Raw genomic sequence first — 19,801 nt, forward strand, 5'->3', positions numbered from 1 at the left:
AACATTTACTTACAATTGTGATATGTACGTATAAGTGCGTCTTTGCATATCTGTGCCTGAGTTTTCTATTTTCCATGCACTGCTTTCTATGTTTTGCTTCAAGATATGAGTTCAAGTTTCAATTAACGGCTAAGGAGTAGCCGGCGCCATAATGGTGGGCCAACATCTCCTTATATATCATATCAATAAAAAATAAAGAAAACCTATATATTGACTTTTTGTGGAGTGCCAAATTTTGTTGCCGTCGGCCTGTAACGTCCCGCTGCAGGTAGGAGAGGAGCGGAAAGGGGTCCGAGGGGACGAAGTCATTCGTACTACCGGCCTTAAGAGAATTGCCGCGACCGACGTTCTCCACAAACCACGTGGCTCGCAACCGACTCTTTCTATAACCACTGAACGAGCAAAGACTGCGGCATCGGGTATTTCTCCTGTGTCGTCGGAAAGTCCTGCGTTCTCTTCAAGCAACCCTGCTGCTCTTATGCCGTTTAGCGACAAAGGCAGCCAGGGAAGGAAATCGCTGAAAGCCTTGGACAAGTTGCTGAAGAATCGCGCGGTGCCTCACGTGGTGAGTTCTTTGAATGAGGTGTCCGTATAGTTACTGAGGCGATTGCCGGGCATGTCTCTCGTGGAAAACATGCACCGCCCGCGTCAATAAGAAAGACGCCTAAACACGCACGTCCAAGCGATAATCCAGATTGAATGGTGACGTCTTGTTCGACGTCAGCAGGATGACACTATAGTGACTTATGGTGTCATCGATTGGCAGATTCGGTGTGGTCGACGAACTCTGCGCCGGAGCATTGGCACCGGGCAATAGGAGGGAAAATACCGATGAAACACACGCGCTCACTTTAGAGCAAATTGCAGGGTCAAAATGAAACGCGATACGTGCGTCTCTCTTCTTGCTTCAGTGGGCAGGCTAGGCACAGCGACGTTACGCTAGCAAAATGTGGGCTTCGACGCGAGGCGCAACTGAGACGACCGGAGTTCGTTGACGCGCCTTAAGTTGGCACCATTCCGAGGCACGGGTCACTTGCAACTTCCGGTCGAATCCGCCGATTTTCGCGGAGCATAAAAAGTTGCTCCGTGGAATGGATCTCGCGACGGAGCTGCTCCAGGTCTGCCAATGGAAGACACAGGGAATACACTCAATCCTCCGATGGAATATACTTGCTGCACATGAAGCAGAAGAAAGTATTACCGGAAGCGCTCCGAATCTGCGAATGGTGGGCACCCTTCTAAGTGTGGCGGTTCGGGCTAGCTGGTATGACATGACCATAGTTGTAGCGCGAGAATAGAACGACGAGAAAGTTCTTGTCCCTGTGTCGTCGCTCGGTTCTCGTGCTATAACTATAGTGACAGTACGTTATTACGTCGTTAGAACACCTTGCTCCTTGGTCATAGATGCATTTCGGTCAGGGGTAGTGGTCCATCGGGTAAAGTATGCAGATAGCTTGAGAGAGCGAGAGGAAACCTACGCAGTTGAAGGATGAAGTAAAAACAATTGAGTTGCTCGTAAGCATATGATCTCTCAAATTAAGTATTTAGGGCTAAATAGAGAGACCCTTAGCTATAAACAATAAATAACAATAAAGAAAGAGGATGTTCCGTCTATTTCGAGTGCTCATACTGAATGGTATTTACGTGTAATTTTAGTATTGCCAATACTGCATTGGCTAATTGGGTTCTTTAGCGGCAGTGCAACTAGTTGTGTCTACAAGCCACAAATGCGGCAGCATATTTTGAAAAAAATTGTATCAATGCCCGGAAGGCACTGTAATTTTGATGAAGCTCATGCACCTTTTGTGATCCTTGAATTACATTCATTTCTCAGTCAATATTTTCCATGTACCCACCCTATTATGAGTTATTCTGTTTTCTTTTCTGAAACATTATTGTTGGTATTAGGACATTTGGAACGTCATTTTATGTTGCCGCTTTTCCTTGCATTGCGTGAATGTTTGCCCTGGTAAACCACACCCTAACGTTTTTCTGTTGTTAAAGGAATCCTGACACTATGAGCTGACTAACGCATTTCATGTTTTCTATCATGTGCGTCATCTGCTGAACGTCTGAAATTTAAATGCATCTGCCATTTCAAAAGCATCGTTTCGTGTGTTAAAGTTTATTATCATTTCCACTGACTCCTTCTACGATGCTACTCATGTTGACAGAAAAACCAGCTAGACGCGAGTAACTGCTAATGTTCAGACTAGTAAACTGAGTTTTTCGCGCTGCAAGTACCGCTAAATGACTTGACGCCACAGGAACGGCAAAAAGTAGACAAACTTTGCGAACTGCGCATTTGAAAATTCTCACGCGTTTCACCACAAAAAAACACACACTACGTTGAAAGGAACAACCAAACCACAAAACAGTTCGAACTTTTACTCGTTTGAAATGAATGCATCTGTGAAGCATGTTTCTCTAACATCTGTGCTGATCATGCAGCCGGTAATTCGCTATAGCGAAAGAGCGACTCTTAACGCGTCAGAAAAGTTATTTGATGAAAAAGTGGCCTGTTGATCTTGGTGTGATTTTATGTAAATTGAAACTGATGATGTTTTCAGGTTTCCTCCGTAGCATAAAGCTGAGGTCCCCAATTATTAAGAAATATATTTTTTTCTGAGAGACAAATAGCCAGTTTCTAAGCAAAGTATTCAGAGAAATCTAAATACTTGGGAATTCTTAAATAATGCAACTACGGTTCCGTGAATGTTCTGTCAGCCACGTCAAGTGGCGCAATTCCTTTTCTACAAAAATGGCGTTGTTCAGTGAATGCTTGCACTGTTTTCATTTAGAGCGCCGTACAGGAAGCCTTGGAGTCAGTTGAAATCATGTGTGCGTGCGTACTTGTTTTAGAGGCTAAGCAGTTAAAAGACGTATGCACATGCTACCCACCGCGTGCGGTGCGGCTGTGTGAGTACGCCGTGTATAGGCCCTAACGGCGAAGTTCGTCTGGTGTCCTTTGTCACGGCTACATTAAGTGAGACAACACCCGGATAACGTACGGTGTAGTCGAAACACGTGTGAGACACCCAAACAGAGGGTCTACAATAGACTAATATTATTCACAATTCCTATACAACGATATAAAACTCCTAAAAGCACAAATATTTTTTACTAGTCGGTAACTTTGAAGTAAATATTAGAGAACCTCGCCCACTCGTCATTTTTGTGTATATATATTTTTTATATAATTCTTGTTTTGAACATTTCAGGTAGTGAAATATTTGAACATTACTCAGGATTGCTTTTTTGATACCATACCATACTTTGTTTCTAATATTATTGTACAAGTAAAAACACTGTGGTGCTTTTCGCATTTATATGTGTGCGTTTCTTGCGTAACCCTGAATTAAATTTCTTCGTATAAAGCATGTCTAAAAAATATTTTACTGATTTCTTGCACTTACATTATCGATCCACTACTTCTTTACCACTTCCCTTTGTATTGTAGGCTAACCAGACCGGCTTCACCAATACGGATACATGAATAATTATTAATTTATAATTCAATATCACTGCTCAATGGCTTCAGTGAAGACCAGCCGAAGAGAAAGTCGTTACCGTACTGCTTTTTTCGGTGACGGGTGACGCATTGCTTAGGACCTCGTTGGTAGCTTTCATTATGTAATTACCGCAGTAATTGAAAGAGAATTCACTCTTTAATGTCTGCTAAGCGTAAATAATGCGCATAGGAAGTAGATAACAAAATTGACTTGTTATCACAGTTGTCTTGCCCCAATGCTTGCTCGCCATGAGTACTTTCCACCATGCAGCGTGCTACACTGGTGTCACATGGAGTTGTGCTCCTTGCTTGTGAAAACGAATCAGGTTCATGTTATTTTCAAACCTTTGGATCAAAATAACCATTACTCATCCAAGCAATTTGTCACTCGACGCTGAAATCGAACCGAAATAGCTCTCTACCTTTCCAAACCAACAGAACATCAGCCGGATGGCACTTGCCCTAGAGAGTTGTACTTTCAAGTTCCGATAAATTGGTGCGTTGCAGTGCGGTGTCATTGCTAAAGTAAATAAAAGCCTAGCATACCGATTGCAAGCCATGATCGTGTTTTGGTAAACGGCACATCTGGGTGACACGTCCATTACCGGTCTTCTCATTTGCAATGCAGGAACCACTTCCGGCTACCCCTGCTGCCAAGAAATACCGACTTCTGTACAAAGTGAAGGTGTTGCTGGCAGTGTCTGTCATCGCAGTCATTGTGGGATTCACTCTCCTGCTGCTGAATCTGAAGCCGAAGAGCCATCGTGTTGAATTTTGTGTCACGAAAGGTTGCCAAGAACATAGGTGAGACAGAGGCAAGGCTTACCTTTACAGAATCGAGTAATTAAGACTGGTCACACCACAGAAGCTTTGACTACGGCAGGTCACACCGACGCACTTAATATAAACAAAGTATCCAGGATTGGTTTGGCAAGTTTGCTTGCCTTTGAACTGCTTTCTTTTTTTTCATTTTCGAATGGTGCTATTTGCTACGTGGTGTCGAACAGGAATGGTTAGCGTGACTACTTTACGCTTAGAAAACTCGGCTTTGCAAGGACCACGACAAATAAAGCGCCTAGTAGGCTGCATTTTTATATGCGTAATGAAAACGAGCAGATAGTGCCCAACAAGAATACGATCCATCAAAACTCGACTTGTTCATATTTAAATTCAAGGAATCCATTGGCGAATGAAATGACACTTTGACCAAATGAGTATCTATCTATCTATCTATTTATCTATCTATCTTTTTCTTTTGCAGGGACCGTATAGAAAGTCAAATGGATAAGAACATTGATCCTTGCCACGACTTTGGCGCTCACGTGTGTGGACGCTGGAAGGTTATTGGAGAGTCCTACATGTCACGCTCTCAGATGAACGATATGCTCCTGGCGTGGCTCCTCAACTTTCCGAAGACGCTGAAAACCGGCGTGGTTCACTTTCCAGCCGGCAGGAAAATTGATGCGATATTTAAAAGCTGCATGGCACAAGAGGAGTCCGAAATTCACATACTTAAAGAATTCATGGAAGCACGGGGTATCCTCTGGCCAGAGAAATCACCAGAGGATGTACCTCCGGCTATGGCCCTGTTCGACCTTTCCTTCAACTGGAACGCCGACCTGTGGTTTGCTCTCAGGGTACTACCAGCTGTCCCAGGGAAAGTTCAAAGGCGTATATTCTTCGGAATTAACGGCGAGATCGTCATTTGGAAAGCTTTGATGCAGACGATTCCAAAGAAACACTTGGAAAGCGTGTACAGCGGACTCTTCAGGATATTCGCCAACGACTCGCGAAGCGTGCCGGACCACGATGAGATGTCCGAAACAATTCGCATTCTTGAATACGTGTTTGATACCATAGTGCCGGCAGGGTTTTCCAAAGCTCGCGCAGGGGCTTTGTTTCGCCTAGGCGAGATCGACAAGATCACATCTCTGCCCCTTGCGGTGCATATGCGAGACATGTTCAACGCCGTGCTGAGAATCACTCCTCCCGTCACATTAGACGAACTGGTGCTTGTGAGTGACCTGTTTGTGTTCAACAGCATCATGAAGGTACTAAACAGGGTTAGTAACACGACACTGTTGCGCCATGTGGCATACTTGTTTGCTCAAATATACGGGGCAGTAGCCTACCCCAGAGGTTTTCTGCTCGTCCTTCATGGCAGTGAGGCCCAGGCCAAGGAGGCACGGCCTCGTTTTTGTGCTCGTCGAGTCGAGCCAAGCTTCAAGCTCCTTGTAACCACCTTGACTTCCGTCGCTAAATTTTCAGAAGAGGAACGGCAAAGTGTCGTCGAACACTTGGAAGAAGTCGTCCAGGTGAGCACCTGGCAACATTCGATGCTAGGCTAGTTTTTCTTCGTGAGTGTTATCCAGCGCCATATTTTGCCACAAGCACGCAAAGTCGTGTTAGGAGGGATGATGTCATGCTTTTCTATGTGTTCGCTCTAAGAATCAGCGCTATATAACTTTCACAAACAAATATACGCATGAAGAGCTAGCCCCCCCCTATTTCACCTATTGAACGCCACGATGAACGACTGCTTGTTATGGTCTTTGCTGTGCTTGTTTAAGCTGTGCCCGCAAGTGTATTCCAGAACTTCCAGCTGCACTCCTTCAGAAGCGTAACCATACAGAGAACCAAGCTAAGCATTCAATTAACAATACATATCTCGGTGCTCACCCAGTCATAACTGAGTTAAGCCACAGCCAACTCTTTTTGGAGCAGCACTTCCAGAAATTCTTATCATTTTCTTGTGCCTTAGTCACCTCCCGCATTCGTGAATCAATTTTTTGCGTTATCACGTACGTGTCCATTGCTTTGGCGGCAGGTATGCGTTGAGAATGTGGTCGAAATATGTCATAATATGGTTGCATTGTCATTTGTGTAGCCACCGTACGTGTCACACATCAATGCACGTGACGTTTCTATCTCTCTCCCCAGTAGTCGCAATGGTTTCTGATTCCAACATATTCTATTTAAGCTATTTACCCGGCTAGTGAAACTGGTGTGCTCAGCCACAGCATTTCCCTCAACTCGGAGCATAATTGGGGCTGCACGCAATATGATCTTATTTCTCTTTACGACACACTCTTGCAGTCAAGGCGAATTGCAGTTTCTACCACGTCCCTCAAAAGTGATCTCCAAGAAAGAACTGTGTGATACGTGAATTATTACCAGCCCGAATTCTGTGTGACTTCATGTACACTGCGATGTTCCTTCACCGCAGGTGGCTATGAACAAAACAGGTGCCTCCTCATGGCTAGATTCGAGGACCAAGAAAGCAGCCTTGGAGAAGCTCAGCAACGTCCAAACTGTCGTGTGGCCTTCGCAGAAGTTCCTGTCTCCGAGTCGGCTCGAGAAAGTGTACAAACATTTCCCCGAAGACGCCACGTCCTTTACCGAGTTCTGGATCGAGGCGCGTCACAGTCAGCGTCTTCTGTTTGGCACTGATGCAGCCACTGAGGAGCTGCTGCTCGGGAACAACTACAATTTGCCGTACGTGGAGTACGTACAGGTGCTCAACCATCTCTCTCTCTCCATCGGTGCACTGCAGCCACCGCTTTACTACTCGGACGGCACCAAAGCTATGTTGTACGGTGGTGCCTTGTACCTCTATGCTCGGGCACTCATCGGTGCCATTGACAGCGAGGGAGTCGAGGTGAGGGGAGAAGAGTGTAATAGGTAATGAAACCAAAGGAGTCATAGTGAAAGTTAATTGTAACGCTAATTAAATAAACGTAATGTCCGAACGTTCCTTCGCAATCATTGCAAGGCAGCATTGAAGGGTTCAGTATAGAAAGACTGTTCATTCGCACAACGAACTACGATATCAGTGACTCGTACATGTGGTTGAGTTTATCTCTTTCAATGGGCCTTTTTCTTGAACTATTAACCGGTTTAAAGTCAGCCCATCCCTCGCACGGTAGAGGAGAAGGAGAAAGAAAGGAAATACGGGGTGGTTAGCCAGTCGGGAATCGGTGTAATCAGAAGCAGCCGGCAAAGAGCTCCATACAGGGCCTTGTTTGTATGAGGGTGCGTCATTCATATATCATAAGGTCAAGTTCAGTTTATTTGGCACGTTTGTCATGCATGCAAGCACACACAATCACCACGCTAATGTGATGTGTATACAATGTACAATAGATGTATACATTAGTTGGCCTGTCAGTTATGTTTTCCCGCACTTGTGTCATGCCATGACAATTTTTGTATCGATCCAGTTAACAAAATGGACGGAAGCGAATCAATACCGTGTCATGTAATTCCCACCGCACATGTCATGTATGTCATAATATGCGTGCTACCTGTCATGTTCGTCAATCACGCGATACCAAATTTGAAGTTTGCAAAGCAATCTAAACGGCCCTGAGTGCACCATGATCGTGGCATCTAAGTGACGCCGTACATAGCATGAATGTCACGATTTTCATATTGCCACCTGCCAGTTATTTTTGTCTTACAAAAAGGTCTTGTCATATCAACTTTGGTACATATCCGTTTCATTAGACCACCACGCGTCGCTCACCTCCATGCAACGTAAATTATATTGTACATGCCATGTGTGTCCTACTTTGATGTAACCACCCGTAATTCATGTTTCTCATACAATCACATCATTCAATATCAAATTTAGCGAACATAAAGCTAGCAAAATAACCGTGATGAAGCCACACAGTTAAAATCGCATGCCACGCGCACTGCACATGAGCGTGGTCTGTGGATTTGGTTTGAGACACTGACAAATTTGTATAGTTTTTGGTGAAGACAACTGTGTTGTGCTGTAACAATGTACGTCCTCCGACATGCCATTGTCAAACAACACTGCTTTCACACAGCACTATTCGTTTACGGTGGCATGTTTGTGTGAGACGTCGGATAACTTGCCCAAATGACGACGATGAAGATGTGCTTTGGAGATACTGATTCAGCCGAGACGAGACACACGCATGGCGTTGTTTCCGTTCAGTTTCTTCACTATCCGCTTTTTAAAACAGCATTCACGTCGTTGCACCCGCATCGAACCAACCAGCCCAACTAAGTGTGCTGACTATCTCAAATGGTCCGTTAAGATCCATCTGCCGTAAAGGCTGCTGAAAGGCGACGTCTAGCACAAATGTGCAATAGTATGGCATTAGCTGCACCACGGATCGAACTCATCACATCGCGTTGTGAAAGTGTACAACTGCAAGCTGCCCTCCCTGGTTCTGGCAACATAAGACCACATTCAAAAAAGAAAAGCATCAGGAGCGAAAAAAAAACTCCAAGACAGGCTAATATTTATTTACACCGCGGGTAATACGTTCGCTTTTATTGTGGCACAGCTGCTATCGTCTGCGTCACTTCTACATGCTCTTGATTAGCAACTGAAGTGGATGTGTGCCACTTTGTTTTTATGAGCTTTTTATTTCTACAAACGTTCGTATACAAGTGCGGATCACGCCGAAAAATGTTTGGCAATTTAAGGCTCTTGTTTTCAGGAGAAGCACCAGCAAAAGCTGCATTATACGTACAGACCTTCTGCGCGTAGCTGTGGTGTGGGGGATTCGTTTGGCTGTGCTTAAAAGCAAGATGTGTTGGCACTCCTTAGCTCACCGCTGGTGCACTTTCAGCTAGTTCAAGTTTGTTTTGCAATGTTCATCCCACGCTTTCATGGGTGCAGTGGACAGACAGTGGTCGCTGTAGCATTTATAAACGTACGCTGACGGGCAAGGCCATGTTTCTCAATGAGCGGTCACTTAAAAGCTCTTCACGAATGCGTCTTTGCTGATGCTGTGCGCTTTGATCTCAGTGCGGGTACTTCGCAATTCCGAAGTACAGATGAATTCATAACGCTTCAGAGCACACGGAATTGACTACAAATTATATCGTAGCAGAAAACGTAGACTTCAGTGAAATAACTTGTTAAAAAACTATCAGTGCCTCGGCACTCCTTTCTGAAAGTTAACCAGCGAAAGCTGAAACGTGCGGCCCCGGTCTTTAGCAGTGGGTTCAAGCCATCGCTGCCCTGAAGCTTTTCACAATTATTAGCCACATGTTCATGCTTCTTAATGAAGATGGGCACACGTTTGGCTTGGGTTTGCCGCAGTGCAGTGCTTATTTCACATGCCGTACTGTACCTCCCATAATCATGGTCACTGAGGAGTGTTACGAGCTGTTAAATGCGTTTTGCAATGCGTTAATCACAGTGACTGTTCTCAAACCACATGCGGTCACAGGCGTCGCAGCCAAAGCTGACGTGCCGCTGATGAAACTCCCGCCGAAAGCGGGCGTTCGCGCCGGCTACCGCGCCCCCGCTATCATCACGTTGACGCTGTTGCGCCCGCAACGCGGCTTGTTCCGCGCGACGTCGTTGCAAGCGCTTGACATCGCGAGATAACTCGCCGGCGTGGTTTGCGGGATCCGCCCGCCGCCGGCACTTGTCTTGCCGTTCGGGCCGTTCCACGCGCTTGCCGCACAGCCGCAACGCACGTGCCGGGACCCTTGCCGCACGCAAGCAGGGGGGAAATAAGCCAATTGGCAACGCTCTTGCACCCTCCACTTTGGGCGAGAGGTGTGCCGGCACGTGCGTTGCGGCTGTGCGGTGAGCGCGCGGAACGGTCCTTCGCGATGCAGCGCCGCTTGGAAGGCTGCAGGATCATCGGTACTCAGTTGCTGCTGGCACTCGTCCTTGCGGGCCTTTTTTCGTACCCGGACTACAGCATCAGCCTGGTGATTGTTGTGAGCTTCCTCACGTTTTGCGAGCTCTCTCGCGCTCTTCTAGAGTTGTCTGTGGCTTACCCACGTGGAAGCTAACTGCAGGAAGAGATACGCGCCTGCTCGTCGCCACGGCTGCAACGAGATCAACAACGTCACTCACAATGCAGCCAATGACACGCATGCTTGGGTACGACGCTGAAAACGATGTAACTGATAACACAGCCAATAGAGACCGCTCGAGACACCAAACCAGTGGGAGACCGATCGTGTCAACGATGCCTAATGGTTTTTAGCTTCCCCTAGCGATATACAGCTTTCGCTGTAAAAAAAAGCATGTGAGAGGATGGGAAAGATATGTGGTGGTAATTTTTAGGGGTGAAATATTTTAGGCCTGATGCTTTTCTCTGGTTCAGGTTTTTTGGTTGTGCCGGCAATATTGCTTTCCATGTAGACATGTGAACTCTACATAATTGAAAGTTTCAAAGCATCGTTGAAGAACCGCAATTTGTAGCGTGTATATAAGTAACAATGTAAGCCGTGCTCACAGGTCAGCTCCCAAGGGGAGACAATGGCATCAAGGCCGAGTGACAAGGTGTTCGGCACTTTCAAGCAGCGCATTCTGGGTTGCCTGCCGGGAAATACAAGCATCTTTCGCGAGGTTCCAGCAATTGAAGTGGCTTACGAAGCTTTCAAGCAGCACCAAGAAGAGCACGACCCCCAACTATCAGAGGTGGGTACAGAGATTCGCAAGCCACCTTCTTCATCCTACATGTGCGTCCATTTCTTAAATACGGAACTGGAACGCAAGGGCGGGAGAGTAACATCCTGAAATGAATCTAGTACCTATATGAAGGTATTTGCTTTTCTTAAGATTTGTCACACTTTCAAAATGTCTCGAGCAATAGAGAAATGAAGTTCATCTTGCGAGATTAAGATAGCACGATGTAGTATATCGTGGAATACTATAAAATACAAGAGATGCTGACCGCCTAGAGATGAGGATTGAAGATATAGACGAAGGTGTAGGGAAAAATTATTCTCCTTCCTATGAAGATGGTCTCGTGCTACAATGCAGATATATGATTATATTTTTTTATAATTACGGACCATTTTGGCTAATCGCTGTAGTGCTAACTCCAAGTACGTCATGCCTCCGTGGTTAACTGACATTGAGAGGCGAGAAATACTGCGGGCACGTCAGTTTTGAAAGCGAGCCTTATCATGAGACAATAGGAAACCAGATAACTAATTCAGTCTTACCGTTGGCATTCTATATTTTTTCGGGCAGCATGCAACAATGTAGATAAAAAAGTGCAGTTTTTTACATAAGTTGCGCCATCGCTTCACGTCTGTTTTAGGAGAAGGCTTTGGTTAGCTGAATAGAATTTGCTGTTATGCTTTTCCCTGATGAGTGGAAGATGATTTCAAAAGGTTAATATAGCCTATTTAACTCCGCTGCTTTGTCTCGCCGAAAAGGTGTCTAACAATGTCCAGTATATTGAACAGTAAAAAGAGATTATTCGTGAACTCTGAGCATTAATAAGTAAACTATTAAAGTCAATATAGGGGCCGAGGTCAAGTCCTCTGTAACCATGCGTGTGGCGGTGAGAGAAGAAAGTCGGCCCCGTATCTCCCTATTAATCTGCAAATATCCCCGAAAGACGATAGTCTTGCGTGTGGAGAGAGTGAACAGAACATTTGTTTGATGTTCTGCGCAAGAAAATCGGTGAATGGTATTCTGGAGGCGCTGCGTTAGTGTGCCTAGAGCATGCAGCGGAGGCGGACGAACGCATCGTCACGGCACACGTGAAACATGAGCGCCATCTGGCAGTTTTCTTGGAAAAGGAAGCGCGTGGCTTGGAGGCCGGTGTGCGGCGCCCGTCTCAGAGTTGATAAGGTGTAGAATGTAAGGCGACGGGTAGGTGCCACCACCGTCTCGTCTTAGCAAAGCGTTGGAAACACTTGCCTTTTCGTGCAAGCGTTGCATGGTCAGAGCAGCGTGATAAGCCCTACGGTCCTTAAAATTACTTATGTGTGCCTTTTATAGTAAAAGCCGCACATGCAGAATATATACGTGTTGCTATGATGGCCCAGACAGACATGCGCAATAATTAATTTTTAATTGATAATTGCACAAGTATGAACGCTAAATCTTGAGCAACATTGAAGGGCACTGTGGATGGGGTCGGTAAATTCAAATACCCGGTGCCGTTAAGAGTGTACAAACAGGCAAATGTACAGACAGACAGACCAAAAGTTTTGCCTCGCAAGTCCCCCAAAAAGACTATCGTCTTTAAATACAAGAAAACTATTTCGGCAGATGCCAGGTGCAGGAGGACTAAGGTTTATTCTCAGCCCACAGCATGAGAAAAAAAAGGCCCCGGATCTGCATGTTACAATGCAAAAGTCGTCTAAAGACGATAGTCGCGTCCGGATAGAGTGAACAAAACATTTATTTGATGTTCTGCGCAAGGAAATCGGTGAATGGTATTCTGGAGGCGCTGCGTTGGAGTGCCCCGAGCGTGCAGTGGAGGCTAACGAGCGCATCGAGGCACGTTAGACACGAGCGCCATCTGGCATTTCTCTTCGAAAACGAAGGAAGGCATGCGCGCCTGCGGTGAAAAATGCGTGCCATTTTCGGAGGCGATAAGGTGCATAACGCAAAGCGACGGACAGGTGCCACCACTGTGTCGTCTTAGCAAAGCGTTGGCAACACTTGCCTTTTTGAGCATCGCGCTGCACTGTCAGCGCAGCTTGTTGAACGCTACGGCCCTTAGAATTACTATTGTGTGTCTTCTCTAGTATAAAGGCACGCATACAAAACATCAACGTATTGTTATGGTAGCTCAGATATGCGAAATGATTGCATTTTAATTAGCAATCGCACAAGTATGAACGCTAAACCTTGAGAAATACAGGTGGGCGTTTAGGATGGAGTCGGCCATTTGAGGTATCGTTAAGAGCGGACAAACAAAGAAATGTACAGATAGACAGGCCGAAATTTTTCTGTCGAAGGTCTCCAAGAAAGACTATCGGCTTTAAAATGCATGGGCATGCACCTGAGTGCGCCATAATTAATAAGCGGCCGATAAAGATGACGATGGGTGCTATAGCCCCCACCCCCCCTTTTTTATAGGTCTACGAATTAAGCAACCTTTGCGATTGGGGTTGTAAAAAAATAGATACCGCAATGTCTGAGGAAAAGGTGCTGTGTGCGATGGTCCACATGGCTCACCATTTAGTGCAATTGAATCTGTCACCCGTTGAGGACGCGAGAGAAAGCTGAGTTTTAAGCTCGTGTTGCTGGAATGCCCGGAAACAGCTCCTGCAAAACTTTGCTTGAGATTTTAAAAACTGGCTCAGCAATATGTTTCGACAACTTCAGCCTTAGACGCGGCAGGTGTGCAGATTCGGAAGCTTCCGAGTGGACAACTAGAAGGCATCCCTTGTTTGACTCGAGAACTAAGAGAGCCAAACATACCGGCTTACGAGCGATTGCAAAATATTCACGCAATATGGCGCGCTTTTTTTTTTCAGAAATGCAGCCTGTCTACGAATTACGGCTTGTGGCCGAACAGCAAATGTTCATTTCTTCTTTTGAGACGTTCTGAGAATTTCTTGCAGTAGCTATTTGTGATGCCTAACAAAAGTTTCTGCACCATCTAGCAGCGACATACAGCACATTCGGATGTTTTTAGAAAGAAGTGTCTTGGGTATTCCTTCCGGAGAGTTTTGTGAGCTTTCTCATAACTTTCCCATGGTATGCAGGTTGAAGGCACGTTACAGCATCCACAGCACTCCACAAATGTTTCACTTAAGAATGACATAAACATAAAAATTATTAGTGAAAGTGTTCCTACTATTTGTCTTGTAAAGTTAGCAGGCTTTTTTGAAAAGAGTGCAGTGTATTTGCCAATTTTCGCACCTTAATGACGGCTTGACGATGAAGCTGTGATTTGTGTCTGCACTCAGACGCAGCTGAAGAAGATAACATTGATCCTATTGCAATTATTAAGCACGCCACTAATATAAAAAACACGGCTTTGTCACGCTCTTTCGCAGGAGTTAACGGAAGAGAAGGTATTCTTCATTACTGCTTGCCTCTCAAGTTGTGCCAAGACACCTACTGACAACCTCTACGGCGGGGACTGTAACAAGGCGATGATGAACTTCGCACCGTTTGCCGAAGCCTTCGGTTGTCCAGCGGGCTCCAAGATGAATCCGGCTGAAAAATGCACGTTTTACGATTGACATTGGTAACCAAATGTATGATGTGTTTGATACAGTGTTGTTTTTTTACTGTCTTGTGTATAAGTCATAAGTACCACTTGTTTATGGTTCGGTAATGATTAAACATTGTGATATTGTTCCTGACGATGTCGAAGTGTGTGTTCTAAAGAGTTGTGATGCAATTTCCATGGTACACAGTAAAAATTTTTACACCCAGAAGGGTGTAAATGAGCTTGTCCCGTGGACGACACCCTAAGGGTGTTAATTCAGCACCTTCCAAAAAGGGTGCTTTTCCATGCACCCTTAGAATAGGGTGTACATGTGAAAAAACTGTAGGGTGTTACAAAAACACCCTTAAGGAAGGGTGCCTTCGATGTCCATCACTTTTTAGCACCCTCTGAGGAGGGTGCGAGAAGGGTGCACAAGGGTGTTGAGTGCCCATGGCAGGGGTGCCAGTATTCTTTTAGACTGCACTAATAGATATCAGCATGCACTGATTACACACTACTTGAAGAAAGTGGCCCTGATTATCAATGGTGCGCCACCTGTCGAGCTCCATTCATTGCGTCTGGGCAAAAATAAAAACGCGTACTATCCTGTATGAACTTGTGCTGGATTTATATATACTTCACAGTATATACGCAATGCGCGTTACAGAAAATGAAGCCTTGCTGCCCTTGCATATTGCGTTTATTTAATAGGCAAATAAAACATAAACTTTTCTTCTGCCACACAACTTTTTCACCAGATATACGTTCACGTATACGTACACTACACTTGCAACACCTCAAATGTTTATTATATTTATTCAGTTTCACTTCATTGACAATTCTTTGCAACATACAATCCCAGTGGTTTCCAGTTTAATACTCCTTCATGTACACAATCGGTTAATAGGAATGAAATACAGGCAAATATATACTTATGATTCTTTCAAATGTATACAATCACCATGATTTCACTATATACGCCTTCATGTACACAATCGTTCCCAAAAAAGTGATGCACACAAAAATATATATGGATAGTGTTTTCAAATGCATACAATCACGGTGAATTAAGCTTTGTATTCCTGGATGTATAACAATTGGTTATGAGAAATGACGTACATGCAAACATATATGGGTTTTCGCACATATAACTTTAGCGAATACTTAAGAAACCAATACAATGATCAGAAACACAATAAGCTAAAAATGAACACAAAACTTAGTCAAAACACACAAAAAACAAAAAAGGTAATGCATAATTATGGCTAATGACACAGCTGGGTCACTTTATTCCAAATGTCCCAGCCATTTTGGCAACCATTTCAAATGTATTCGAAAAACTCGTGCTGCATTGAAAATAGTGAACTTCTGGAATGTTTAGGAGAGGAAAAATATTTGGTCACGTGGCTGCCCTCTGAACTTCCTGGAATGCCGTCTAGGTGTTGTATGTGAAAAATTTTATTTTAAAAGCACCGCTCCTTCTTTTCATACGAAACTCGGTCTACGTGTTACGTAACAAGAGCTTAATTTGGGAGAGTTGGTTCATCGTGGTTGTGTGCTAGTCACAGCGCGACAACTTTAGGAAGAGACAGAAAGGACAGGAAAGAGCACCGACTGTCAACTGAATTTATTGAATGTGCTACGAGCGCTTTTATACGGAGTACAAGAACCGTGTTCATGCACGACGACACGTGTGAGCACTACAAAATAATCTTAACTGTGAAAAGAATACTCCCTCTCGGAAAGGATAAGTGAACGTTTAGTGATGCACTGATCATTGGTTTACCTGATAAAAAATACTTCTACAAACGTTAAATTGGCATTAGGTAAACCTATTCTCGTGAAGAATGGGGCAAGATTGACTATTCCTGTTGCTGTTTAGTGCACACACTTTTGAAAGCTTGCAAGGGGTGGAAAACAACATGCTAATATCATATCTGCTGGCTATTTTTTTTAATTGTGAGACACATGATGTGGTATAACATGCAAAGGTTTTGGTCATTGTTTTTTGTTGGTCCTGTCTTCTTTATCTTTACTTTTTACAGGAGCGTTTTGCAAACGGGTGTGATGATTCTGTTGGGATACCCAGCATCTTTTAGTCTTTTAATCTGGTTTTTAAACCTTAACTCACCCTTGTGCTAACATGACTTCTGAAGGGTGGCCTGAGTACATGTGGTATCAATTCCTCTTTCTACTAATTTTGAATGCCCACTATGAAAAGGCAGAACATTCTTAGCACTCCTGGGCTGATAGCATCAGCCCATACCCCAACAGCATCATCACACTTGTTTGCGAAACCCTCCTGCAGAAAGTAAAGTTGAAGGAAACAGGACCAAAAGAAAGAGAATGACCAATCACCTTTGCATGTCACACGGTACTACGTACATAAGGTGTCTCACAATTTTAGGAAAAGAGCCAGCAGATATGACATTGTTGTTTTCCATCCCTTGCAAGCTTTCAAAAGTGCATGTACTTACAGCGACAGGAATAGTCAATCTTGCACCATTTGTCACTAGAATATGTTTACTGAATGCCAGTCTAATATGTATAAGATGCCGCTAACATGTGGAAAAGTAAACATAGGACAAACTGGGCAATGCTTCAATGATCAAGCAAGACAGCATGCTTTAAATGTTAAGAAGGGCTATAGTAGTCTCATGGCCGGGCGCCGTAAAGAATGTTAGTGTAGTCCTAGGTTTCATAAAACACGGTTGTCACAGAACGGGCGCTAAAAATGGGCGCGCCGCCAAATTCATGCGATAACGCGCGAAAGAGACGCCGCGAGGTCAAAAGAAAAAAAAAGAAAACAAACATCCAAAGCTCCCCGGGGCGCGCGCTCTCCTCTCGGAAGCGTGGCTTCGCCGACGAACCTCCTCACCCCACAACGGCGGTCGAGCAAGTGCTGGAAAGTTCCAGAAGGAAATAGGCGTGGTCATACCGAGCTGAGTCATCTGCCGCGGAGGGCGTTCCAACCATCTCGCCCTCTTCCCAGCCTTCGCTGCGTATCGCGCCGACGAAATGATGAGAACCTTCTGGAATGTCGCGCGGAAGGTATTTAACCGAGCAGCGGAGATGAGAGATCAGGAGAAGACGGAAGTTAGCGCCAGAGCGCGTAGGGATTCCGCCGTGTAGTCGGCGAAGGTTTCATCCGTAGAGAGAAAGCAGGAGAAGATGATTTCCACCTGAGGGGTGACGACTCGAGCTACAGGCAAGAGTGTGTGTTTACCGCTATCGAGCGAAGACGCGTGGCAACAGCTGCGTGTGTGAAGCCGACGTGTTTCCGGCGAAGAAGTTTGAAGCTTGGAGAGTGGCCAATTGAAGACGCGAGGTTTCCTGGAAGAGAAACTTCGGCGAGGTTTCCTGGAAGAGAAACTTCAGGGGCAGCGGAACGACAACGGCGCTGGACTTTGAGTGAGTGATTCTCGGAAGAGTATCATCCAGACTTTTGTTCCAAGAACTTTGGACTGAATAGGTTTTCTATCTCTTTAGTCTTTAAGTGTCTTGGTTGTTCAATGCATGCGACGGCATTGTAGTGCGTAGCGTTGTTTGTGTCCGTTGTTTTGAGTATGGCTGATTGTACTGTGTAGTACGTTGTTTGATTGGTGACGTATTGTATGTAACTATTGTGGAGTGTGCATTCTTGAGTATTGTTTTCGATCTGCCATTTTTGAGAATATAATATTTGTTTTGTTTATCAACTCTCGGCTCTGACTTGTTGTTTGGGCCACAGCCGGCGTCCGCTGGCGCACCAAAAAGGACCGCTTCTAAATTGTCCATGCTTTCGTGGTGCGTTTCGGGGGGCCAATACTTCGGCCCTTGGAATTAGCCCGACGATCGCCTCATTAATTAACGGGACCTGTGTGTGACAATTAATCTGGCGTCCGCGACAGGACCTTTTGGTGCACAGTGTGCCCAAAGTAGTGAGAAAGAGCCTCGAGTTGTTGATACTGCTAGCGGAATGAGTTCGTGTGTTGCTCAGTGTTCTCGTTAACGAGTGCAGGAGAGTGTTCCGATAGACTGATTTAGGCAGATGTTTTTGCAAGTGGCAAGGTTTTATTTGCGAGACACAATGGATCTCGAAAAGTTAGTAGCTCTTGGTGAGAAGATGGGTCTTTCTGGCGCCGAACTACGGAAGTGGGTCACCCAGAAGAAAAAAGAAGAAAAAGAGAGGGCCAAAGAAGAAAAGGCAGCTGAGCTGGAAAAAGAGAGGTTGGTGGTCGAAAGAGCCAAAACGGAAAAAGAAGCTGAGTTGGAGAGAGAGAAGTTGGCCGCTGAGAGGGTCAAGGAAGAAAAAGCAGCTGAGTTGGAGAGAGAAAGGCTGGCTGCTGAAAGGGCGAAGGAAGAAAGAGAGCAACAATTGAAGTTAGAGCTGGAGAGAGAAAAGTTGGCAGCCGAAATGGCGAGAGAAGAAAGAGAGCAGCAATTGAAGTTGGAGCTGGAGAGAGAAAGACTGGCAGCTGAGAGGGCGAAAGAAGAAAAAGAGGAAAGAGAACGGCAGCGACAGCACGAGATAAAACTCGAGCGGCTCCGTTTGCAACAGCGAAGTGAAACTCCGGTCCAAGCTAGAGTTGAAAGCAGTGAACGGGAGGATCATGCCTTCCACTTGAACCCAAGCAAGCTGCTCGTAGCGTTTGATGAAAGGAAGGACGACCTTGACGCGTACCATCACCGATTTGAGACGATTGCGAGGAGCCAGAATTGGCCGGAGCATCAATGGGCAACTGCTTTGAGTACTTGCTTGAGTGGTGAAGCGCTCAGTGTCTACGGTAGGCTGACGCCGACCGATGCAGCCAACTATGCAAAGGTGAAAGCTGCTTTGCTGAAGCGATTTAGATTTACTGTGGAAGGATTCCGGGACAGATTTCGGACAGGAAAACCAGCTGATGGTGAGACGGCTACGCAGTATGCTGCCCGACTTTGCCATTATTTCGACAGATGGATTGAACTTTCAGGGACAGCGCAGGAGTACGATGAGCTCAGAGAGCTCCTAGTTAGAGAACAATTTCTTAGAAGTTGCCACCTAAGCCTGTCGCTGTACTTGAAAGAGAGGAAGGCTGAGTCACTTGAAGGAATGCTTGAATTGGCTGATCAATTCTTGGAAGCGCAAGGTGGAACTAATTTGGCCAAGGTCAAGAAGGAGTATCCCGAAGACTCGAAAAATCTGGCACCCGAACCAAAGAAGCGTGCACCGGAGAGTGTTCCGAGATGTTTCCTGTGTAACCAAGTGGGTCATCGCGCGAGCCACTGTCGTACTAACTTTACGAGCCCTACGGTATTAAAATGTTTCAAGTGTGGTCAGACTGGGCACAAAGCAGACGCATGCCGAAACGGGGCGAGTCAAACTGACCAGGTATCCTGTGTGCAAGCGGCACCG

The 19,801-nt window shown here is 45.4% G+C and overlaps 1 protein-coding gene across 2 annotated transcripts; it reads left to right on the plus strand.

Annotated features, from left to right (window-relative positions):
* The first annotated feature begins 271 nt into the window (after positions 1–271).
* Positions 272–14,526, plus strand: LOC142765571 (endothelin-converting enzyme 1-like). 2 transcript variants are annotated; one of them, XM_075866754.1, is made up of 6 exons: positions 272–565; positions 4,140–4,315; positions 4,773–5,826; positions 6,738–7,169; positions 10,755–10,937; positions 14,270–14,526. In XM_075866754.1, exons 1-6 carry the CDS (start codon positions 479–481, stop codon positions 14,456–14,458), a joined length of 2,121 nt encoding a protein of 706 aa, XP_075722869.1. In that variant the 5' UTR covers positions 272–478; the 3' UTR covers positions 14,459–14,526. The 2 variants fall into 2 exon arrangements, with proteins under 2 accessions (XP_075722869.1, XP_075722870.1); XM_075866755.1 differs by having other exon boundaries at positions 6,738–7,025.
* Positions 14,527–19,801: the final 5,275 nt, after the last annotated feature.

The sequence above is a fragment of the Rhipicephalus microplus genome, chromosome 6 (assembly GCF_043290135.1).
Source record: "Rhipicephalus microplus isolate Deutch F79 chromosome 6, USDA_Rmic, whole genome shotgun sequence".
NCBI classification, from domain to species: Eukaryota; Metazoa; Arthropoda; class Arachnida; order Ixodida; family Ixodidae; genus Rhipicephalus; species Rhipicephalus microplus.